The following is a 25,180-nucleotide window of genomic DNA, read 5'->3' on the forward strand; positions in this document are numbered from 1 at the left end:
ACATATTTTTATTGGCCACATAATGGTCCATTTAGTGGGTGCACCAAAATTTACTTAGCTCTTTCCTACTGGTGGACATCGAGGTTCTTTCAGAATAGTCATGTTTATATATAACGCTGTGATGAACATCTTATTGGTTAAAGCTCAGTGTGCATCTCAGATTATTTCCTCCAGGACCAGGTCCCAACAGCGGAATGAATGACACAGCTAGAAAGTACACACCTTTTTAGGGCACTTGGTTATCTCTGTCAAATCGCCTTCCATGTGGATTAGGCTAACTTAGGACTCCCTCTGGCAGTGCGTGAGGGTCCCAGCTCAACAGACTCGCTGATGGGGCAGGCAGTGAGCTGGCTGCTGGCAGGGAGGGACTAAGACAGTAGAGAACAACAGAATCTTGGGTACACGGAGAGCTGGAGTCTTCATTCCACCTTCTCTGCTCATCAGCCACTTGTGAGGCTTCACTCAAATCATTCCCCTTCTCTGGGCCTAGATTTCCTGAAGTGCACAATAAAGAGAAAAAACCTCCCTGGTCTGTGGGATCCTTCACGATCAAGCATCCCAAGATCCCATGTAAAAACCGTGTGTTCTTGTTGGTGAGAATGTAAATTGGTGCAGCTCTTACGGAAAACTGTGTGGAGGTTCCTCAAAAAATTAAAAATAGACAATCATGTGATCCAGCAAACCCTCTACTGAATATATATCCAAAGGAAATGAAATTTTTAAAAAAACAAAAATAAACCAACCACCTCAGGAAATCCCTGGCAGTCTAGTGGTTAAGACTCAGTGCTTTCACTGCTGTGGGCCTGAGTTTGATCCCTGGTCAGGGAACTAAGATCCCACAAGGCGCACTGCATGACGAAAAACCCCCCCAAAACAAAAAAAAAGCCCCCCCAAAACAAACAAAAAAAAACAAAAACAAAGGAAATGAAATTGCAATCTTGGAGAAATATCTGCACACCGGTGTTCACTGCAACATTATTCACAATAGGCAAAGTATGGTAACAACCAATGCGTCCAACAGTGGATGACGAGATAAAGAAAATGCAGTGGGTATGTTCAATGGAATATTATTCAGCCATGAAAAAGAAAGAAATCCTGCCATTTGCCACAACACAAATGAACCTGGAGGACATTATGCTGAGTGAAGTAAGCCAGGCACAGAAAGACAAATACTACATGATCTCACTTATATGTGGAATCTAAAAAAGCCAAACTCATAGAATCAGAGAGTATAAGGGTGGTTACCAGGGGCTGGGAGTTGGGGGTAGGGTGGGAAAAGTAGGGAAATGTACAAACTTTCAGTTATAAGATGAATAAGTTCTGGGGAGTCTAACATGCAGTATGGTGACTATAGCTAATAATACTGTATTGTGTACTAAAAATTTGCTAAGAGAGTAGATCTTAAGGTTTCTCAGCACACCAAAAAAACCCAAAAAACAAAAAAGGTAACTCTGTGAGGTGATGGATGTGTGAATTAACTTGATTGTGGGAATTATTTCACAATGTATATGTATGTCAAACCATCATGTTGTACACCTTAAATATATACAATTTTCATTTGTCAATTATACCTCAATAAAGCTGGAAAACAATTTTTTAATTAAAAATGTTTTAGATAAATAAAATAAAAACCGTGTTTTGCGTGTCCTTCTAACTCCTGTGTCTCTCTTAACAGACATCATGGTTGACACGCCAGACGAGCAGTCCATCGTGACTTACGTGGCTCAGTTTCTAGAACATTGCCCGGAGTTGGAAGCCGTATGTCTGTTTTCCTTACCTATAATTCAGAAACCATACATTTCCATCAGCTGGCGATCACATGAAGCTTGGGGTTCGGGCTGTGTTGTTCTGTGTGACAGCCGTAAGGGTCAAAACTCGATCTCAAGCACCTTGAGCGTTGCTTTGCCACTTATTCATTTCAAAATCATAGATAACGTGTATGACATTTAAAAGCAGAGTGGGAAGTTAGGCACACCTCTTACAAACCTTCCCATCCCAAACTTTATTAAGATTAGAAGAGATGCCCACTTGTATTATGAATCAGCTACTTGATCTTCCTAGATGTCAGATGGAACATTTTAGCAGTCTACCAGATTTTATCAGAATGTGAAAAGTCCTCATAGGCAGTGACCATTCAAAAGCATGCCTTTTTATTTTCAGAATCTGAGTATACTTGGTGACAGACTTTTTGGAGCAGAATCAGACCTTTTTTTTTTTTTTTTTTTTTTTGCGGTACGTGGGCCTCTCACCTCTGTGGCCTCTCCCGTTGCGGAGCACAGGCTCCGGACGCGCAGGCTCAGTGGCCGTGGCTCACGGGCCTAGCCGCTCCGCGGCATGTGGGATCTTCCCAGACCGGGGCACGAACCCATGTCCCCTGCATCGGCAGGCGGACTCTCAACCACTGTGCCACCAGGGAAGCCCCAGAATCAGACCTTTTAGAAGTTGTCATGGCTCTGTTGAACCTCCAGCCAACCCGTGCATAAGCCCAAGATGATAATAACGCTGATCACAAGGATAACAACAGTCCTTTATTGAATTTACTGGAAATCTGCTGAACACCTACTGCTGGCACAGGGGAACTTAGCAATAAAAAGATGGATGAGGTCCCTGACCTTTTGTAGCTTTGTTCTAATAGAGAAAACAGTTGACAAGTCAGCAAACACATCATCATTTCAGGTAGTTAGACGTACTAGACAAAAAGGAAAAAAGCATCAAGAGCTAATACTTGCAGGGAGAATGGGCTGCTCTTGTAGCTGGAGGCTTGTCAGGTAACCATCCCTTGTGTCTCTGGGCTGACTGCCACCTCTGCAATTCCACTTGACTTGGTATCATTATTTTCATTTTGTAGAAGAGAAAACAGGTACTCTAAGAGGCTTAAAGAGCTCTCCAGGGTTGCCCAGCTACCAAGTGCAGAGCTGGGGTTTGATCCCAGTTCTCTGCGGTTGCAAAGTTCAGGCTTTTAGATTCCTTACAACATATGCTGAAACTGAGACCCCATTTGGCATAGCTCAGAAGAGCCAGACTGGGTCTTCCCCAGGATGTGGCTTTCATTCCAGTCCCTACCTATGTGTGTGTTTCCCATCTGTTTCTGGCCCACAGATCACTTTCCAGGGTGCTTTAGAAGCAGGCATTCCACCGGCTGGAATGTCCGTTCTTCCACTTGAAGCTGTGTGACCTTGAGCTGCTTACTTAACCTCTCTGATACATGTCTCTATGAGATGCCATCTGTAAAATGGAAAGATGACTCACATTTCAGAGTTACGTGAAGAATAAATAGATACATAAAGTACTTACTCCTGTGCGTGGCACAGCAGTTGATGCCCAGAAAATGGTGGTGATATTATTTTGTACTTTAATCTTCATAGACCATTACTAAATTCTGAAATACTAGGCACCAGGGCTTTTATTAGCCCTGAGCTCTTAAGCTGTAGGCAGAGTTTAAAATTAACTAAAATTTATGATATTTGTGTGAGTCAGGGTCACGGCCAGGATTCAGTAGATCTGACCCTTGGATCCTCCCCAGTGCTGGGGTCAGAGACTAGGGTTGGGGCAAGAGAGGTTGAACAAGATATGATACCTGGTGTAGGTCATCCTGACTCACGGAACACAGTGCATCACCACAGAACAGTCCATTCACATCCCCAGGGGAATACAGATGAGCCATCCCAGCTAATCTAGACTCCCATTAAACTGCTGGGTTTTTTTTGTTGTTGTTGTTGTTTTTGCGGTACGCGGGCCTCTCACTGCTGTGGCCTCTCCCGCTGCGGAGCACAGGCTCCGGACGCGCAGGCCCAGCGGCCATGGCTCACGGGCCCAGCCGCTCCGTGGCATGTGGGATCCTCCCGGCTCGGGGCACGAACCCGTGTTCCCTGCATCGGCAGGCGGACCCTCAACCACTGCGCCACCAGGGAAGCCCCCTAAACTGCTGTTTTTTTTAAGCTTAACAATTCAACTGAGTTTAGTACATTTCAGTAAACATTCATTAAGCCCTGACCGCGTACCAGACACTGTGCCTGGCTTTATGGCCCGACGTACGGTTTATTTGGGTAGACATACCGTATGCACTTGCAAAGAATGTGTCTTGTGCAGTGAAAGCTTTGACAGTCTTTAAATATCAATTAGGTTGAGTTGGGTAATATGCTGTTCTAATATCCTAGGGACATACTGACTTTTTTTTTTGCTTTTCCTATCCATGAGTGTGAGGGAGAAACGTTGAAACTCTCTGACTCATGATTGTGGATTTGTTGCGCTTCTCAGTTCTGTCAGCTTTTGCTTTATGTGTGTGGAAGCCCTGCCACACATGTACACACATGTAGGACCGTTGTCTCTTCCTGACGACATCATCAGTTTATGTCTATTTTTATTTTAGTTTGTCTTGGAGTGTCCTTGGTCTGGCAGGAATATAGCCATACCAACTTTCTTAGGATTAGTGTTTGTGTGATACATCTTTTACCATCTTTCTCCTTTCAGAGTACGCTTATGTTTAAAGCACATCTCTTGCAAATAGTATAGAGTTGGGTCTTGTTTTTTATCCATTCTGACAAGAATTAGTGTGTCATTTTATTCGTGTATTTTTTTACCATTTACTTCACGTAGTCTACCAGCTGGCTTGTTGTTTTCTATTGGTCCTATCTGTTCTATGCTCCCCCGTCCTTCCTTTCTAACTGTTTTTCTGATTATTCAATTACTTTTTTTTTTTTTTTATGTGGTACACGGGCCTCTCACTGTTGTGGCCTCTCCCATTGCGGGGCACAGGCTCCGGACGAGCAGGCTCAGCGGCCATGGCTCACGGGCCCAGCCGCTCCGCGGCATGTGGAATCCCCCCAGACCGGGGCACGAACCTGTGTCCCTTGCATTGGCAGGCAGACTCTCAACCACTGCGCCACCAGGGAAGCCCTCAATTACTTTTTTGGTTTCCATTTTATCTCCTCTGTTGGCTTTAAAACAACATCTCCTTGTTTTATCTTTTTAGTAGTTTTCCTAGGGGTTATAATATTCATCTTGAACGTAACTCAGTCTACTTAGGATTACTATAATACAACATTAAATAAAACGCATATTTATATATTTGTATATATGCAACTATTTCATTCCACTGACCTCTTCTCCATTCCTTTGTGCTGTTATTGCCTGACTTTCTTCTGCACATGTATTATTTGTGCTTTAAACAGGAGACATTTTAAGAAAACTTTTAAAATAGTCTTTTATATTGGCCATACATTTACCATTTCAGGTACTTTTCATTCCCCCCTTCAGCTCCAGGCTTTCATCTGTGATCCTTTCCTTCAGCCTGAAGAAAAACCTTTGTATTTCTTATAGTATAGGTTAAGCAGTTATTTTAGACTCTTTATTTACTAGTTCTAACCCCAGGTTATCTCTGGGTCTACTTCTAATGACTATTGTTTCTGCTGATTATGGGTCTCTTCTCTTGCTTATTTGTGTCTTAAATTTTTTTTATTTTATGCTAAACCTGGTGTACAAAAGAGCAGTACAGTTGAGGTAGATGACATTTTCCCCCCAGAGAATAGAGCCCTTTCCCAAACAAGGGCCTATAATGAGGAGCTGATCATTTTGACCTTCTCAAGAGTTGATAAGGGTTCTGTTGCAGTTTTATTTAATTTCAGCCCTCCAGTTTCAAGTAATTGTATAATGAGGTCAATCCACTCTCCCTACCAGTGCATTGGGAGCCAAGCTCTGCAGTACCAGCAAGATTGCTCTCTGCTTTTCAGCCCTGCTCTCAGCTGCTGCATCTTTTTGTTTCTAACTGAAGTGTAGTTGATTTACAATGTTATGTTAGTTTCTGGTGTACAGCAAAGTGATCCAGTTACATACATATATTCTTTTTCATATTCTTTGCCATTATGGATTATTACAAGATATTGAATATAGTTCCTTGTGCTATATAATAAGTCCTTGTTGGTTATCTATTTTATATATAGTAGTGTGTATATATTTACCTCAAACTCCTAATTTATCCCTCCCTTGCCTTTCCCCTTTGGTAACCATAAGTTTGTTTTCTATGTCAGTGGGTCTGTTTCTGTTTTGTAAATAAGTTCATTTGTATCATATTTTAGATTCCATGTATAAATGATATCATATGATATTTGGCTTTGTCTGTCTGCCTCACTTAACTTAGTACGATAATCTCTATGTCCATCCATGTTGCTGTCAGTGGCGTTATTTCATTCTTTTTTATGGCTGAGTAATATTCCAGTGTGTGTGTGTGTGTGTGTGTGTGTGCGTGCGCGTGTGTGTAAATATATACACCACATCTTCTTTATCCATTCCTCTTTTGGTGGACACTTAGGTTGCTTCCATGTCTTAGCTATTGTGAATAATTCAGCTGCATCTTACTTAGCAAAAGTCCCTGTGTGGGAGAATTAGTATATGAAGAGAACTAGTTTTGTGTTTGGGCCCCTTCTAGTTTCAATCTCTCATGCCAGCCCACACAATCACTAAATATTTAGCTGATCTTTCCTTATCTCGGATGAGTTCGCTCTCCTGTCCATACCCAGACCAGGCAGTGGCCCACAGGTATGAAGTCACGGACAATCTCTGCTCACTTAGGAAGGGCTCATCCTTCTCCAGAGTTCAGTTCATTGATATGTCTTTGCAGCCATAGCTTTAAAAAAACACATTTGGGGCTTCCCTGGTGGCGCAGTGGTTGAGAGTCCGCCTGCCGATGCAGGGGACATGGGTTCGTGCCCCGGTCTGGGAAGATCCCACATGCCGCAGAGTGGCTGGGCCCGTGAGCAATGGCCGCTGAGCCTGCGCGTCCGGAGCCTGTGCTCTGCAACAGGAGAGGCCACAGCAGTGAGAGGCCTGTGTACCACAAAAAAAAAAACAACAAAAAACCACATTCTTTTTTTTTTTTTTTTTTGCGGTACGTGGGCCTCTCACTGCTGCGGCCTCTCCCGTTGCGGAGCACAGGCTCCAGACGCGCAGGCCCAGCGGCCATGGCTCACGGCCCAGCCGCTCCGCGGCATGTGGGATCTTCCCGGACCGGGGCACGAACCCGGGTCCCCTGCATCGGCAGGCGGACTCTCAACCACTGCGCCACCAGCGAAACCCCCACATTCTTTTTAACTTTGGTGTTCTCACATTTCAGCAGGAGCAATAGTCATTTGCCAGTCTACATGTGCATCAGAACACTCCATTCCTTCTGAAGTGCTTTTTCCACTTCGGTGTTTGTGTTTTGAGAGGGGACGTTACGTGACACTTAGACGCTCTGCTGATTTCACGTTGCCCTATATTTCTTGGCAGGAGGATTTTGCGGATTCCGACAAAGAAGCCCCTATTGAATCCACCTTCGTTCGCATCAGAGAAACCCCTTCTGAACAAGAGAGCACCGTCTTCCTTCTGACTGAGAATGGGGAGCGTGCCTACACCGTCAACCACGAAACGAGCCACCCGCCACCCTCCAAAGTCTTCGTCTGTGACAAGCCTGAGGGTGTGAAGGAGCCCTGCGTTACCAGCCGGGAGCTGGCAGACAGCTGCTCTGAGTTCATGCACCAGATCATTGACCAGGTTCTCCAACCAGGGCAGATCAACAGCACCAGCGAGCTGGCTCCAGAATCTTCCATCTTATCATCCAGAAAGGACAGCCAGAGGTCCACCTCTCTGCCAATCAAGAAAACTGTGCACTTTGAGGCTGACACCTACGGGGATGCCTCCTGCAGTAGGGACCCTTTCTACAGTCCAGACCTTCGCTTCGAAGGAAGCCCAAGAGAGACCAAGGAGTCGTCCAAGCAGGACGGACAGGTCTTGGCAGCTGAGGTTGCTGAGGAAACACCGAAACAGGAGGCCCCAGAGATCCTGGAAGCAGCCTCCAGTGAGGCCCCCAGCGACGTGTCTTCAGTGGATGGTAAGGTCAGTCATCCTCCAACTCCCCAGACCTCTCCCTCCTGGAATGGGGCGTCGGAGAGGGCAGCTAGCCCAGGGGAAGAGGGCCGTTCCCCCTCAACTCTGGGAGAGGATACCATTGTGGCCGATTCCATGGAGATCAAGGTTAAGCTGCTGACTGTAGAAGCTATGGATAAGGAAGACTCTTTCGAAGGCATACCATTAAAAGCCTCGAAATTTAACAGCGACCTCGTAGATTTTCCCTCCACCAGCCAGGCTTTCTACGAGGTTCCTTCGCCTCATGAGAAAAAACCTGCCGAGGAGGAGGTGTCAGAGGATAGTGCTGAGAAGTTGTGTAAAAGGAGAGGTAAATCTGCCCACAGGAAGACAGATGTGGATGAGCCCCCCATAAAGCCCAACCAGCAGGAACCTCACAAGGATCCTGGACCAGAAGACCAAGGCTATTCTTTGGCCCCTGAGGAGGCACCGGTGGATAAAAAGCCAGAAAAGGCCAAGCACGAGTCCCCCTGGCGCTGTCGGGGTGAGGAGGACGGGGAAGCCGAGGGCCCACGGGGCCTTGGGGGAGAATTGCCTTCCAATCCACCAAGCAGCAGCAGCAGCTTGGAGACCCTCTGCAGCTCCAGCGAAGAAGGCCTGGATTTCAAGCCGTCTCCACCACTCTCCAGGATCTCCATCATCCCCCATGACCTTTTCTACTACCCGCATTATGAGGTTCCCCTGGCTGAGGTTTTGGAGGCTTATGCAGAAGGCATGGAGGATTTGAAAAACGAAGAAGTGGACCTCGAAGAGCCAGAGGGGTATCTGCCGGGCCTGGGGGCTGGGGAGGATGAGGCCAGGGAGGCCGAGGCCTCCCAGAGCAGCTGCAGCTTCCCTGGGCTGGGCAAGGACCACCCCCAGGCCAGCATCGTGGAGGATGCCAGACCAGCCTCGGAACCCAGGCCGCCATCCCCGCAGGAGGACCACCAGCCAAGGGAGGACGCAGAGAGGGTCCCCGTGCAGGACCACCAGGTACTTGACTGCGGGTTCGGGAACGCTGAGTGGGGAATTCTGTGCTTCTCCTAAGCTCGGCTTCTTCCTCCATAAAATAGAGAAAGGCAGCTTCCCTCACAGGCATCCCAGGTCCAGAATTTAAGGAGACACTCACTCAGGCTCAGGCAAGGTCAGGGTTAGCACCCGAGAGGAGCACTTGTCAATTTTGCTCCCTGGGTGCCTCGTTGGCCTCCCCCTAGTCTGGGCCCTGCCCACAGGCTGCCAAGGAGATCTGATGAGGTCGTGCTTGAGGTGCTTGAGGGTCCAGCATAGTAGTAGCAGAAATCACTTTAAGTAGTAATCGCAGCTCTGCCTAGCATGCGCTTAGTGAAAACCAAGCCAGACCTCACACTGGACTCCAGCCTTGATTTTTAAAGGCCTTTTGCCTGTTGAGCACTGTTGTTTGGCTCCTGTGGTTAGAAGTGGGCTGTGTAGACAGGGCAAGGCGGACGCGCACTTCTGAGCCGGAGCAGCTGGGCACGTGCTCTTCTGCCACCTCGTGTCTCCACGTCCTCTGGCCCAGCAGCTTCAGAGGGGCCCCCCAGAGTGAGCAGTGAGAGGGTGTGGGGAACCCTGACTGCATGTCCCTCTGGGTGCCCCTCCCCGCCCTCCCCTCCGGACAAGCCCACCTCCTCCCTGCCTCCCAGCCTGCCTCTGGGCTTTGCTGGAGCTGGTCCCCCATCTGGACGCCCTTCCCCACACTTGGCTTGGCGAGCGCTTACTCATCTTCAAAGCCCAATGCCAACAGCACCCCCTCCCGGGAGCCCGCCCAGCCCCTCTCCAGGCAGAGCGGTCACTCTTCCATTTATAGTGATAACATTCTCGATGGTTCTCTAGTGGACTGCTGCTGCTTTCGTGGGTTGTGATTTTCTCTCCTGGGAGAGAGTGAGCATTTGTGTATTAATCTCTGGGCTCCAGAGGCCAGCCTGACAGGAAACAAGGTGCATTGCATGACAGTTTGGGGTATCAGGTGAGGGCAGGTAAATTAAACCCTGAGGTGCTAGGAAGTCAGGACAGGACCCAGCGGAGGCCCAAAGGTGCTCGGAGGGGTGACAAAGCCTTGCCCTGGGGAGGCTGCAGGAGAAGGGGAATCTGAGTAGCCTTAAAAGGCATTTAGGATTTAGATGGACCAGAAATGGTAGCATCGTTTATGGGTTTGCCAGCTCCAGGCGGTGGGGAGTAGCTGCCCGAGCACTGGGGGCCGCAGAGTTCTCTGACACTAAACAGTCTAGAAGCCACGTGTGGCCGGACCTATCCTTTGGTGCCGAGCACCCATTCTCTGTCCGTTTTCGGCTGCAGAAGAGGGCTGGGTGGCTCCATAGGTGCAAGAGGCCTGCCTGCCACCTTCCCCTTCCGCCCAGGGGCAAGGAACCTAGTCCTGTCCCCTGCCCCTAGCCCTCAGTCTGCTGTCTGTCAGAGCAGGCTTGTCCTGTGGGAGACCCGAAGATCCGGCGGGGTGAGAAATGCCCCTCAGTGACATCAGGTCTCGGGGTCCCCAGGTTGGGGGACGACAACAGCAACTGGGGTGATTCTCTGGATTATTACAGGCCAAAAGTTCTTTTAGAACAAAAGAAAGGGGACTGGGGTTGCCCTGAGTTGCCTTTCTGCCCCTCTGTGTGACTTAGAATGGCTAATGAGCGCCTGAGTTCCCCTCCCCCAGTGATGGAGTGTGGCCTGTGGGCACTCAGATTAGGCGTCCGACGAGCAGGTGCCCACTGCTCCCAAGCACACCTTGCCATTGGCTCCCGAGTGTAGCCCTAGTCTTGATCCCTGTGAGTGAGCAGGGGCGGGGGAGGGGAAGGGGTGCAGCCCAGGAGGACTTGCCTCCTGACCGAGAGGATGACAGGGGGTGGAGAATTTCTCTGATACCTGGCCCTTCTTTAAAAAGAAAAGAGAAAACTGTCTTCTAAATGGACTAGAAAATGGCAAGTTCTACTTCTAGTCTTTAAGAAAATGAGTCCTCTCCTCATTTCACCTTTCCGAAAAGGTAGCATTTGCTCCTTGATGATGGAGGAGCAACTGGCCTTTCAGATTGCTGAGGGCGGTTTTAATTTCTGCAGGGAGCTTTGTTCTCCTGGGCTGCACGGCCGGCCACTCTGATCCTCTTGTTGGGACACCTGTTGAGCAGGTTTTTCCAGCCCCTGTGAGAATGCTTGAGAGGTGCTGCCAGCAATTCTCACGCTTCTCCATTTCACGTGGGGGCATCACTGGTGGGTTTCAGAGTGCCTGGGCGGGGGGGTGGAGGTCAAAGATCTTCCTTATCATATAAATGCTACAAAGGTGGCACTACCATACACCTTCGGCCAAAAGCACAGTGAAGATCCATCTCTCCAAACACAGGAGCCACCTTCACACCCCTTGGCTCACCTGGCCTCTAGGATTTGTTCCTCTGTTTAAGTGGATGACGGTTGTGTGAAGGGTCCAACCACTGTCCATTGTGAGGGACGTCCTTTATAGGAAGCACTGTGGTATAGTGGGAAGAGGCTGATAATCATTATACCCATTTGACAGACAAGGAAACCAAGGATCAGAGAGATAGTCAGTTGCTCAAGGTCAGATAGCTGACTTAGCCAGGATTTGAAACCAGGTCTTACTGACTGTAAAACCCATGCTGTTTTCGATCAATTAGTCTGGAGCATTTGGAACTCTGCCCGGGGAGCAGCAGTTCGGGTGGGCTTCTCCTCCATGGTGGGCTGTGCTGGAAGGAACCCATGGAAGAGGCAGGATTGGAAGGGGCACCCTAGCTGGCCCTCGGAGTCAAGGTGGAGCAGGGTGCTGCTGGGTGGTGTCACGCACTCAACATGTCAGCATAAAATTCTGACTTGTGTTTGGTTGTCATATCCTTCAGTCCCAGGAATTTCCAAACTCGGAAAACTTAGCAAACCCATTAGAAGAAAAGGTAATGGAAGAACCGATCAGCAGTAAAAAAAAGGAAAAAAGAAAACATGTGGACCACGTAGAAAGTTCAATATTTTTAGCACCCGGAACTGTTTGCTCCTCAGATGACCTGGAAGAAGACACCTGTGACCACAATGTCCTTTCCAGGTATTTGATTAACAACTTCTCACCCCAGAGCCTGAGCTGGGAAGCTACTCTCTGAACTCATCCCATTTCCAGTTTCTGATTGGATGGGGGATGCAGGGGTGGGGCTGGACAGCAAGGGAAACAGATTCAGGCAAAGTCCTCTTTCTTCACACCTGGGCTCCCCCACTGACCTCCCCCAAACAATATCAGACCTGCCCGTAATCAGCAAAACCAGAAGCCCCTGAACTTTGCCTTCTCTCCTCACTCCAAGGAGCTTTGGGTGGAAACTGGCAGTGAGCAGAGAGGTGGCTGAACCGTACATAGGGGTCGGGTATGAAAAGTAATAGCCTTGGAGACTCTGCCGGCCGTCTGTGGCCCCTGATAACCTACGGTCAGGCTAGGTAGAGACCAAACTTAGCCGTTTATAAGCATCTTACAGGATCAGTAGGGAGGCACTGCATATGCGTGGAGGGGACCATGTATCACTGTCGCATGGAAGCTGGACTTTAATATGACCGCTTCACCCACGAGTTTGGGTCCAAGGCAGTAAGGGTGGTCGATTCACCACAGGGGAGGAGGAGGCAGGGAGGATACTGAGCTCTGAGTGCCAGGAAGCGTGTAGCACACATCTGCTCTGTCACTCTGAGGCCACTGGATGGTCCGGATTTGTCCCGGGGAAAATAGGTAGCTGCTGAATGTCAGAAGACCCTGGTCTCTCCCCATTATCCCTCATCATCACAAAGATCACCATTTACAAGCCCTTATGTATCGGGCATTTCCCATACATGTGTTCATCAATTCTCGTGGGCACCCCGATAGGCAGGTAGGTGGGATTGTGCATCGCTGGGAAGCTTGGAGGGTACCTCCCAGCTTAGGAGATGGGACAGCTGGGGTCTTGGACCCAGACCTGTCAGGTGCCATGGTCCACGTTCCTTCTGTGACCCCGCGTTGGCTGTGCTGAGTGAGCCATGCTGGATGTAAAGGGAAATTATTGAGATAAGCCCTGGGGGAGTGAGTGGGGGAAGCGCATACAGGGAGAGCCGGAGGAGAGGCCGGCCGGTGCCCTGCTTCCCACCTGCCCTCCTCTTGGCTCCCGTGCTGAGCTGTGGGGGACAAAGGGAGGGCAGACGGGAGCCCGGGGGAGCAGGCTCAAGGCACCACGGAAGGCTGCTGCTACCTTAGCCCGTGACTCCCAGAGTCCTTCTGCCTGCCCTTGGCTGTGACTAGCCGGCAGACGTCTATGTCTCACGTGCAGCTGGACCCGACCCCGCCCTAAGTGCAGATGAGCGCTTCCAGGCAAGTGGTCCAGGGCTGTCATCTACTCAACCAGAACTCAGGAGGGGCCACTGGTCATTTGCCAGACTGCCCCGCTTCTCCCTAAGCAGTCTTTGAGCGGTCACTACGTGATGGGGACATGGGGACTTCGGAAGAGGTCCGCCACGGCTCCGCCCTCCAGGATCTCCCAGCTGGAGGGAGAGGAGACGTGCTCCGTCTATCCTGCTGGGACTGGGTGGGCACCTTAGGTGTGAGAGGCAAGTGAGGTTTCCCGGTGAGACCTCAGAGGCAGGCGGAGAGGGTCAGGGCAGCCTAGGCGCTGAGATGTCATTTGACTTCCGCCTTGAGGGATGAGTGGGATTTGGGTTTGGGAGAGGGAAACGGGACTTTCCAAGTGGAAGAAACAGCCTGAGGAACAGCTGGCACGTAGCAGGCACCTCAGGTAATATTTGTTGAATGCGAGGGGGCACGGGAGGAGAGACCAGGGGGGCATGGTGGGGCAAAGCAAGTGAATTGGGTGCGTGCTGCTTCGGAAGGACCAGCAAAACCTGCCCCGGTGAAGATGGAACCGTGGGGGAGGGATGTGGAAACCTAAACCGGTATTTCGGTGTCTGTGGGCGTGAGGCCTGGCTGACCTTTCAGTGCAAAGGTTTTACTCCGATCTCCCAGTTCCTCCATCCCATCTCACGTCAGGCAAAGCTGTAGCTATTATGAAGCATTTTCGCCGAGGTAGAAGCTACACGCCAAAAGTAATCAGACAGCATAGAGGGGCGCTCATGCCCACGAATGAACGCGCACCCCGGCGCCCGTCCTGTGCTCACGGCCGTCTCACCTGCCCTCCCCGTTTTACACTCGAGAGAACTGAGTTCAGAGAGGTCATTGCCTGGCCGAGACTATGGAATGAGAGAGCCCCGGCATCTCTCTTCCCAGGGAAGGCACAGGATGTTTTCCTGGCTGTCAGTCACCCCCTTGGCTTCCCGTTGGTCTCAGCAGAAAGGCCGCTGGTCCAGAGCCTGCAGGACCCCACCCCTCGTGGCCTGTCCCCCAGCCTCATCTCCGTCCACCCTCGGTCACCCTCTCCCCCATCCCTAGCACACTAAGCACCCTGGCCTTAGTTGAGGTCCTGGAATGCCCCCCAACATAAGTTCCTTCATCCTTGAGGACCCTCTGTCCCCTGCCTGCTCCCTTGGGTCTCAGCTCCACTACCACTTCCTCCAAGCAGCCTTCTTGGATTCTTCCAGCCTATTTTTGATTCCCCTTTCTGTATTCTCATAGCCTCTGTTCTTTTCCTCCACAGCATTGATCAAAGCAATAATTTCTATAATCATTTATGGAAGGATGTATTTATCACCTGCTCCTCCCCTAGACGGTGAGCCAGCTCCCTGGAGGCAGGGAGGGCACACCAGCGTATCCCAGCATTTAGCTCGGCACCTGCCTTATAGTCGGCATCCAAAGAACAAGAGTTCTTCGCGGGGGATGATGAGTGAATGGCTGTGCTCGCAGTCCACGGCAGGCTCCTGGAGGAGTGGGTCCTCAGCATCTAGCTCGGGGCCCCGCACACAGTAGCCTCCTGATCATGCTTTGCTGAAAGAATGAAGTTCGGGATGCAAACATGAATACGTCTCATAGTGATTTGACTATAACACAAAAACCACCTTCAAGAAAGCATACTGAAAAAAAAGGGGGAGAGGGAAAAATGAGATCCACCCCCCCCCCAGGGATGAGCTTTTTTACTAGAAAACATTACAAATATGTGGTCTGGGGGGGAGTGGAGAGTGGTCCTGTGTTTCCAGGACCACTTGTTGAGTTGACTCTTATGGGCACTGTTGGGTTCCAGGCACCAGTGTCTTTTTTTTTTTTTTTTTTGCGGTACGCGGGCCTCTCACTGTTGTGGCCTCTCCCGTTGCGGAGCACAGGCTCTGGACGCGCAGGCCCAGCGGCCATGGCTCAGGGGCCCAGCTGCTCCGTGGCATGTGGGATCTTCCCGGACCGGGGCACGAACCTGAACCCATGTCCCCTGCATCGGCAGGCGGACTCTCAACCACTGCACCACCAGGGAAGCCCTATTTTTTTCTTTGTAGGTGCATTTTGTTTCATTTCTGTGCTGTGATACCAGCCAGGAAAAACTAGCACAGGCTTTGGATTGAGGAAAAGGACTGAAGTTTCCCTAGGCCTAGCCCCGCCCCTGGCATGTAGTAGGTGCTCAAAACCTGCTAGCTGGAAACGTGCCCCAGGAAAGGGAAGAGCTTGGGGATGTTTGGAGGACAGCCATGGGCGGGAACAACAAGGCTGCCAATCATGGGAATAAACTCGTGAGTCAGGTGCCTCTTTCCCAGACCCCATAATGCCACATAGTAGGTCTGCCTTGAGGAAACTAACACGACTGTCTCTGTATCAGGCCCATCCACATGCAACACCTCTTTCTCCTGTGGAGCAATAGGGCAGGGCCACTTTGACCTGCAGTAGGCTAGTATCCCCGCCAGCTCCATGAAGTAGGTAGGGTGGGAATGATGATCCATTTCACAGATAAGGAAAACTGATCAGAGATGTAAATACTTGACCAGGGTTGCCAGTTAATCATCCAGGAGCCAGGATGACAGCCCAGGCCTCTGGTTGGGTATCTTTTTGCCTTAGCCCTGAGTGAGCCAGCTTTATTGGAAGATCAGAGGAACACATCAGCCTCAAAGATATAGTCAGAAAATTAGCCTTCTCGTGTATGAAAGGAAAAGAGGTGGTCAGCCCAAGAGCTAGGCAGTCAGCAGCCTGTGCACAGCAGGGAACACTGCAAAGGGAGTCCAGGGCCCAGGTCTCAGCCCAGGTCTGACTTTAGCTTGCAGAGGACATCTGGTGAGTTCCAAGACTACGGGATACTTAGAAAAAGAGATCCCTTCCTGCCCCCAAATCCTATGATTTTTAAGAATATGTGGTCTGCTTTCTATTTGAAATTCTTTCTCACTGTTTTTTTTCTTTTTTTTTCTTGTTAACGAGGGCTCAGTGTGTCCCTTTCACATCATCCTGCTGTTTGTAAACACGCTCCACCCCGAGTGGGTCTACTGGATACCATGTCTCATTTCCATCACTAGGTCAGAAATCAGAGCTTGCCTAACTCCACATGTGGCAGCCTCAGGATGGGGGCAGCAAGAAGTTCTTGGTGGCACCAATTCAAAACGTGTGTTTATTTTGCAGGACAAGTCACAGTGACTCCAGCATTTACGTTCAACGACATGCTAATAGGTCTTCGGAATCGGTTAGTATGTGAATTTCTTCTTCTTTCATCCGGCCCCTGCTAATCAATTCCTTTCCATCCTTCCTCCTCCCCAGCCCAGAGCTTTGAAATTACTGACTTGCAACAGCTATGCTTTGGGATAGAAGACAAGCAAATTGAAACCTTGTCACTAAGCATAGTCCGATCAGATGTCCAGTTTGGGCAATAGGGGATGTAAATAAAGTGATGATTTTAAAGCCCAAAGGCATCTTTGTCATAACAAACGCATCTAAGACCCCACCCCTGCACACACATCCAGAAAGATCACGTTCAAAGACAGAGGTGCCCCATAAGCAGAGGGTTCACTTTGTCTTCGCAACCTCTTAGCTGTGGATGTGTTGGGACCCAAAGCCCTGGGATCCACAGCTTGCCCTGATTCAGGTTGTTATGGAGGAGGGGACCCTTCCGTCCCCCCGTGGGAATAACGTAGAACACTGCATAGTCATTTTACTTTGGAACTTGATGTTCGCAAGATTGAGAAAATCATGGCATGCTCGACTCTGTATGTTTAAAATCACTTCATTTTCTGTTTCAGAGATTTCATCTTTACTAACTGGGTTGTGGGGTTTTGTTTATAAATTTCACTGTAGGATCGTTTTAGCTGTGTTCAGCTGAGGAACGCACCAGATCAGGATGACAGAAGAAACCGAACGTTAACCAGGTAGGTGGCAGTGGTCCAAGCTTGGTGGGGCTTAAAAGGATATTTTTTCTTTAATTACGCAGCCTACCTTCTGGGGGTGGCTATTCTCCAACAAGGCTGTGTTGGATAACAGTATTAATAGTCTGGACTCATGCAAGAAAATACCCGTTCTGGAAAAAATGAGTGGAAATTGAATATGAGTGGGAGGGGAAATTAGATATGAGTTCATGTTGATGGGCAGGGCATGGTTCAGAAAATGACTCGGTTTAAAGACAGGTCTGGGTCATGAGCCTGTGGCTGTATTTAGATGACACAGTGGTATAAGCTGGCCCTCCGAGGCAGATACAGGCAGAAGAGGTAGGGACGGGATACTGTGTGTGTTCTAAACGCAGTAGCCCCTGACAACTGTGTTCATTCTGTGTCACCACTGCAGGTACAATACTCAGAAGCTCACTGAGCTGATTTTACAGTTTTGTGGCATCAGAACAGACATGAAGAGGGAATGCAAACATGCCAGGATGTCTATGAAAGTATTTCTTACTGTTGGAGAACAAAATGACCTAGACTAAGAGTGTCGAATTGCTGTAACACGGCCCGTTTAGAACATAGGCAGGCAGAGAAATCTAAAACTCTGACAACTCTGAGATGCCCCTATCTCTGTTAAAGTTATTGAATCACTTAATTTAATTGAGTTTTTAAAAATATTTGCCACGGATCTGAATTGGCTTGGAAGGACTTAGATGATTGGAATGGAGAGACCTTGTCTGAAAATTGCCCAACACCCAGGAGTGTAATCTTTACAAGTCCACCTGTCTGGCTACTAAAAAAAGAGGCAAGATTTGTTTCCCTCCCCTGCCATAAAATGGCAATATTAATTCACGTTTTCCACCAGGTTTGACATCCTCATAGGAAAATAGTACTTTTAGCTTTTATGAGATAGAGTCTTTGAAAACTGAACCTGCAAGGTTGAGAAGTACAGTCGTGTTTTCCATGCTTTTGAGCATTTATTACCCTTGCAATAAAAATATACAGTTTAAAATTTCTCTAAAAACAGTTTTAAGGAGGAGAAAGAAATTCTGTCCGTTGTCTGTTATCTGTGTGGGAATCGCTCAGTTTCCAGACCAGGGCAAAGGTTTAATCCCTTCTTGGCCTGGCCTTTCACTGTATCAGGAGATGGTCTAGGGAGGAGGAGGTAGTTTTTGCTTCTCATAATCTCCATCACCCTGATGACCCTGAGAAGCCCCAAATGACCCTGAGAAGCTTACACTCTAGGTTCTACAAATGCATCTGCAAGCAGAGGCCCCCAAGCCCAACTGCAATCAGATTATGGCTTCTGACCCTTTCCTGTCACCACCACACAGTCCCCTTCTGGGCTTTCTCCACCAGGCAAAACTAAAATGTCACTTTAGCACTACCTTCTGTTAAAATAAGAGAAGAAAGATACATCTGACCAAAATCTGGTAACCTGGTAATTATTTGCAAGGTTAGATTCCAAAAACAAAAACAAAAACTTGGTGGTACAGAGGTGTGTCTTTTTGTTGCTGATGGCTGTTTTTAAATGATCAGGGAACCTCCGATTCTTTCTTCAGATTCCTTAGGAAGTCTCCTCTGTTCCTAGGGAAGAACAAAGAGGCATCAGCTTCTAACTCTGCGTTAAGGGCACTGCGGTGTAAGGGAAAGCATCCTGGACTGGGTGTAGACCTGGTCCAGGTCCCAGCTGTATCACAAAGTCATTGTATGGCCTTGAGCAAGCCCCCTCCCTCCCCCTCTCCATGAGGCTCAGTATACCCATCTGCAGAATGGGGCTAACAGTGCCTCCCTCTTGGCGCTGTGAAGATGAACTGAGTGGGGTTGAAAGCTCAAAGCACCCCGGGACCCAGCCCCCTCCGCCTGGGTCTGCACCTCACTGGGAAGCCCTCAGCTCTCCAGTTGGGCAGTGAGGCTGGCGTACAGGGAGGGAGGGGGCTCCACTGGGCTGGGGACCCACTTGTGACTGCCTTGGTGTGTCTCCCCTCCTGCAGGAAGGCCAACAACTTGGAAGAAGCTGGGCTGCAAGAGATCCACAGCCCACAGAGCGACTCGCTGATGCAGTTCGTCCAGCAGCCAGACACGATGTCCTTTATCTTCCTCTGGCTCCTGGTTTACTGCCTGCTACTCTTCCCCCAGCTGGACCTCAGTGGACTCTGATGCGTGCGTCTGCATAATAAAACAACAGGATCCTGGCCAGGGGTGGGCAGTCTCCTTACTTCCTTTTATTGCCTGTTCTGGATGGGGCACTTCTGCAGGTGGTGGAGGACCTCCGAGGAAACTTAAGACTCCCTCTCTCCACTTTTCTTTTTCACGTTTCCTTTTTCTCCTGTAAGTCCTAAGCATGCTTTTCTCTTTGGCTGTGGACTCAACAACACTCAGGTGTGTGGCCAGATCCTTGGGCGGGTTTGTTTGCGTGCCTTGCTCTGTCAGGTATTAAGCTTTGTTACTAGTACTCATAACTGGGTCTTAGCTCGCCCCACGTGCTGGTTTTTAAGGTCCCAGATGGACCTGAGTTTTTCGCCTTCTGATGAGAAATAGGATGGATGCCTCAGGGAGACCCCCACTGGGAAGAAAACTGCCCTACTTTCCTCTGAGAGGGGAGTCTGAGGGAAGGTGCTGGGGGTCCATGCACCTGTTGTGGTCTGGTGATTGGTCGTTTCCTTTGGGGGGGTATCAGAGCAGCACAAAGCTGCCGGGTCCAGCAAAGGGCGTCCGTGAACGGCAAAGTTCGAGGAAAGTGAAGGCTAGGTCGTGAGCTGCAGTGCACACTTGTTCACCCTCGTTTTCTTTTTTTGTGGGGGGCATGCATTTTAATTTTGCTTTTGCATTGATTGAACTGAGGTAAAGCTGTGATTTGCAAACCTTTCCCACCTATGGAATCCTCCTTTCAAGTGGATTCTCAGGGGCCAGTCTAGTTGATACATGAAAAGCAGAGCTTTGGCTGACACAGGGCAAGGCCTGGGATCCCTCTCGCTTTGCCCGGGCAGCTCCCAGCTTCCACTCGTGCCTCCTGAGGCATCTGTGCTAGTACCCAAGCCCTGCAGGGCACTGTCCAAAAAAAGCCCCCGAAAGCCCCGAGGAGGAATGCAGAAGTGGCCTGGCTGAGAATGAGCTCTGACTGATGTTAGAGCAGGAAGTGGTCCAGCACGTTCCTGCTCCGAGAGGGCTTTTGTGCACACCTGCCTCACAGTGCGAGTCTCAGCACGGGCATCTTCTGTGGTCAGTTAGGATGGGTTTCTTGAAAAGGAAAAGGGTTTCTGGAAAGCACCCCGAGAAGTAACCAGAACAGGCAGGTGGTGAGAGGACAGTGGCATCCGCCTGCCCTTCCATCTTCCTTCTGCCCTGGGCTCCCTCCGCTTCCTGCTTCCTGTCAAGATGCAGGCCATGCGTTCCTGTGTATTACTTCCTCCTCCCATTGTCCTCCCCCTCAGAAAGCGTGTCTGTGGTGAGACTTATAAAACCACAGCCTATTAGGTCAGGAGGGGCATTCAGACAGCATCTCCTCTGCTGAGCCCAGAGAGGCGGAGATGGTTGACCAAGATCACACCGCCAACCAGGAGCGGACTTGCAAGTGTACCCAGGCCCCCTGATGCCCCATCCAGAGCTGTCCCCTCTTTTAGGGAACTTCCATTGGGCCCATGAATGTCCTGAAAAAAAAAATAATAATAAAATGAAGAGATAAGAATGTCCTCATTTAAACAAAACCAAAATTTTTAGGTCAACCACTGACCTTTGTTTTTTCTCGTGTTTTTCCCATGAGGAAGCTTTGTTCGCTTTCAGGCTCATTGGATGTTCCTTCTGGAATACCCTCGAGAGCTCTAACAGCTTGTCAGCTGACACACCAGCTTTGTTGGTACTCCAGGAATCACGCTTCTCTCTCAGCAAGGCAGGGATTTGCTTATTTCAAGCAGGGGGTCTCAAGTTTACAGAATTCCAGCATGGCCAAAAGAATTGACGTAGCGCATTTGAGTCGATGACAGCCAAAGCCTGGCCTCTAACCCGCTCTGGCTATAGGCTGCTTTCTCTCCACGAACGAATCTAAGCCTTCCCAGCTGAAAGCTGTTGGGGGTTTGGAGCGATTCCATCTCGAAGGCCTAGTGTCCCATGGAAAGTGAGCTAATTAGTGACCTCCCTGGCATCACTGAAAGCTGAAAGATACAGATCATAACGATTATGTGTGTGATATTTTATAACCCTGGACACCATGCAGTCCTCACCTAAATTAGATGCTTGAAAAGCCAGGGAAGAGCTGACCCAAACATTAATCATTTCATTTTACGGGTCTAGACCTTGTTCAGAAAAGTCTCTGCAGGTTTCTTCTCTCACCCATTACAAAGTGTCATGTTGTTTAAAACCATCCACTGGCAAGATGCCTGAAAGTCATTTGGTTCAGGGTGGCAGCAAACTGATTTTTTTTTTTAAAGAAAAAAAAATCTCACTTGATTACAGGCGTGTGTGAAAGAAGTCAGATATAGAAGGTGGGTGAGAAGCCTGAAGGACAAACCACTCCATGGCTTCTATTTAAGAATTTATTTTTAATTCTTATCAAGTAATACATGTTCCTAGTTTAAAAAGAAACAAATACTATAAGACTTTTAACGAAAACGAGCAATCCCCTATGGGTTGCTTTCTAGAAGTAACACTTTCACCTCTTTTAGCTGTTTCTTCTAATATTTACCTTCGCATTTCTACATAACATGCTTATTCTTCTTTTATTTTTAAAATTAATCTAGAAACATCTACTGGCTTGCTACCGTGGTAGAGAAGGATCTTGCTCTTACCCATACTGTGCTTTGTTTTTCCAGTATAGTTGGATGTGTTATTTGGTACATCTCTCTTCATTGTGGGCATATGAGGACTGTTAACTCGTGAGCCAAGTAGTGTACTATAGTTACACGTCCTTTCTCGTCACATTTTTTCTCCCTCCTTGATGATGGATGATTGATGATGATGATGATTTTGGTGTGGCATGTTCCTTCGTAACTTTCTTAGAAAAGAACGTGGGAAGTAAATATTTTGAGATTTTGTATAACTTAAAATATCCTTTTTCTGCCCTTACCCAGGTGTAGCTGGATATAGAATTGTGGGTGGAAAATAATACCCTCCCACCCACCCACCCCCATCGTGGTTGTTGAGATTCCTGATGCCATTCCGATTCCCAGGCCTTTAGCTGTGACTTGGGTTTCTCCACCCTCCTGGGAAACATGTAAGATCCCTTCACTCTTAGTGTTCTGAACTGTCCCGATGGTGTTGTACCCTTGATGGTGTACCTCGTGCTGGGTTCTCATGAGAAACTTCTTAAATTTTCTTGTAATTGTTCACATTCTTTCTTTCTGTACCACCTGCTGTTCCAATGTTGGACTTCCCAGGCTAGACGTCTAATATTTTTTTATCTTTTCTATTTCTCATCTCTTAATTTTTTTTGATCTGCTTTCAAAGGTAGTTATTTAGCTTTATCTTCTCAATATACCTGATGAATGTTTTATTCATTTTTAATTTCCAAAACGTTTTATAGTGTCCTGTTCTTGTTTCATGGGTGCGGAACTTATTTCTCTGTGGATGTTCACGATAGTGGGGTTTGGGGGAAGTTCTTTTCTGCTCTCTGTTTTGCCTTTATTTCCTCTAAGTTCTCTTTCTCTTAGTCGCACTCTCTCTCTTTCACATTACAGGTTTTCTTCAGATATCTAGTGATCCTGTGGATCGGTTCATGTGTAAGAATGATACATCACAAAATGGATAGGAAGTTCTGTGTGTCAACTGGTGGATTTTTCTGTAGGGTCCCCAGGTGGGCGCCTGGACTCTTCATGGGAGCACCACACATATCAATATTTGCAGGTCTTTTCTCACTGTGTTTCTTTAGAGATATTTCCACTTCTCTGCTGCCTGAGATAAAGGGACATAACGCTGAGCTGCTAGTAGCCTATGCAGGGCCCTCATGCAGTTTCAAAAAGGGCATTCCCTCTGAGTGGATGGATGACTTAGAAATAGGTGCCCCTCTGAGCAGAAGCCACCCGTGGGCACTTGGCCAAACTGGCAGGAGGCATCTTTTGCCTCTTTCTCCAGGGAAAGGCTTGAGGAACAGAGTAAGGGCTAGGTTTTAACTCGCCAATTGCCCCCTTAGCCAGGCACCTTTGTGCCGTGCACGGACTGGAGGGCCGTACCCAGAGATGCCGGCACACACCTGGGCGCCCGCATCCTGGCTCTGAGCAGCCATCTCATCACAGTCGGCGTGTGGACTCACTGAATCGCTCCCGCTTCGCTGTGCCTGGCGTCCCTGGGTTAGAGCTCCTCCGCTTCCCCCCGAGGAGCAGGCTGCTGACGCCGCTGGGTGCAGGTGCCTCCCCTCTGCACAGGCGGTGCGTGGTGTTGCGATTCCTCGGCCCTGCTCCCGTCTCCCTCATTTCTGCCCCCGCCGTAAGTGGGTTGGCATCTCGCGCCTGCTGTCACCTCCTCTTCATCCCTTTGTCTTTATGATTCCATCACTTCCATTGCTTTGCTCTTATTTCCCTGGGGTTTCACCGGGGAAGACACCATCTTGAGTCGCAGGTCCCACGTTTGCTGTCTCCCTGCTTGTTAGGTGGCTCGCTGCTCTGTGGGCACGCTGGTGAACGTGCCCGGAGTCCTGCTCAGCCACGGTCTGCGAGTGCCTTCGTATAATGCTGGGCCAAGTGAGGAGGGGCGGGAGGGCACCTGGAGCTCCCCTGGATGCCCCAGCACAGATAGGACTCTCCTTCCTTCCCTCCTTTCCACCTCCTGCGCCGACGAAACTATCTTAGAGCTCCCGTTCCCCGCCACACTCCCGCTTCTCAGAGTCATGCACTTTCTAGGTTTTCTTTGCCACCGTCACTTCACTGGGAAACAGGTCGTCCGCACTGGTGTCGGCCAGCGAACAAACTGGCTGCTCCCTCTCTTGGATGGCCGTTTGGAACTTGGTGAGCAATTCCTCCTGGTCAAGCCTGGCCTCTGTAGGGAGTGGGGCTCCCACCAGCACTGGGAACCAGGGAGTACCCCACTCTGTGCCCCCCTAGAAGCCACCCTGGGCACAGGCTGCTTCTCCCTTTCTGGGGTTCAGCTCTCTCTCCCCGTCCCCATGCAGGGCGAGCCTGCTCTTTGTGAGGGTCGAACTCATAGAAGGCAGGAGATTTGGAGGCTGCCTGCCTGTGTAGTCGATCTTCCTAAATTATAGGTTATTTGATAGCCTTAGGGATCACGGAAGGGTCTAGTGCCTCATTTAAGAAATGAGAAAACTGATGATCAGGAAGGAGAGATGACTAGTCACACTGCTGGTTAGTGCCCTCGGGAGGGACGTCTGGATGCCAAGTTTTCTACAGAACTCCAGCCTCCAGCCACTGCAGCTACACTGCACCTCCCTCGTCACCAAGGACTCAGAACATCACAGAGCTGATCTCTCAGACACAAGCCAGAGTAAACAAGGAAAGAATGTATCTCTGAATATCAGAATTCACGGCGGTTTCTTTGTTAAGGATTGTTCTCTTTCCGTGGTCGTGTCATTGGAAAGTGCACACTCTTTCATGCAAGCTCGGGTTTTCTTAACTCTCCAGGAGGCCCACTGCTGTTTGGAGCCGTGGCCTCTCTTTCCTTTTGGCTTGGAGACCTTCCCAGCCATTTCTGTTCACGTCCTCAAGTCCCCGAGGTGGTCTATGTGGGAGTTTCAGATCGACGTGGTTCCTCAGAACCTTCCCAGTGATACTCTGGCCGGGAAACAAGAGCCCACGAAACCCTCCGGGTCCACATGTGTTATTTCTCTTGCCCTGACATTGCATCATCTCTGCTGAAACCGCCTTTGGGGAGAGACTGAACGTCTTGGGGCTGCAGCTGCTGTCTGGAGTCCCCACTGAATAGCAGGCTCTTCCTCCGGCCCGTCCAGCTGCTCTCAGGATGAAGGCCTTGGCCTGGGCTGAGCAGCTGAAGGCTGAGAGCTGGCGTGAGTGATCACTCGCTTATTTGCTGGAAATAGCGGCGGAGTTCCCCGTAATGGTTAGCCAGTGTCAGGGAGCCAAGAAATGAGACATGGGTTCTTTGCTGGATGTTGA

General features: G+C 49.3%; 1 protein-coding gene across 1 annotated transcript in view; it reads left to right on the forward strand.

The window, feature by feature from the left end:
- CLMN (calmin) overlaps positions 1 to 19,283 on the forward strand; it is a 117,691-nt gene extending 98,408 nt beyond the window's left edge. Inside the window, exons 8-13 of the mRNA XM_060097909.1 lie at positions 1,676 to 1,758; positions 7,264 to 8,871; positions 11,741 to 11,937; positions 16,378 to 16,438; positions 17,047 to 17,117; positions 19,118 to 19,283. Coding sequence (XP_059953892.1) covers positions 1,676 to 1,758; positions 7,264 to 8,871; positions 11,741 to 11,937; positions 16,378 to 16,438; positions 17,047 to 17,117; positions 19,118 to 19,283 — 2,186 coding nt within the window. The remainder of the gene's footprint in view (positions 1 to 1,675; positions 1,759 to 7,263; positions 8,872 to 11,740; positions 11,938 to 16,377; positions 16,439 to 17,046; positions 17,118 to 19,117) is intronic.
- Positions 19,284 to 25,180: the final 5,897 nt, after the last annotated feature.

Source organism: Mesoplodon densirostris, chromosome 4 (genome assembly GCF_025265405.1).
Source record: "Mesoplodon densirostris isolate mMesDen1 chromosome 4, mMesDen1 primary haplotype, whole genome shotgun sequence".
Lineage (NCBI taxonomy): Eukaryota > Metazoa > Chordata > Mammalia > Artiodactyla > Ziphiidae > Mesoplodon > Mesoplodon densirostris.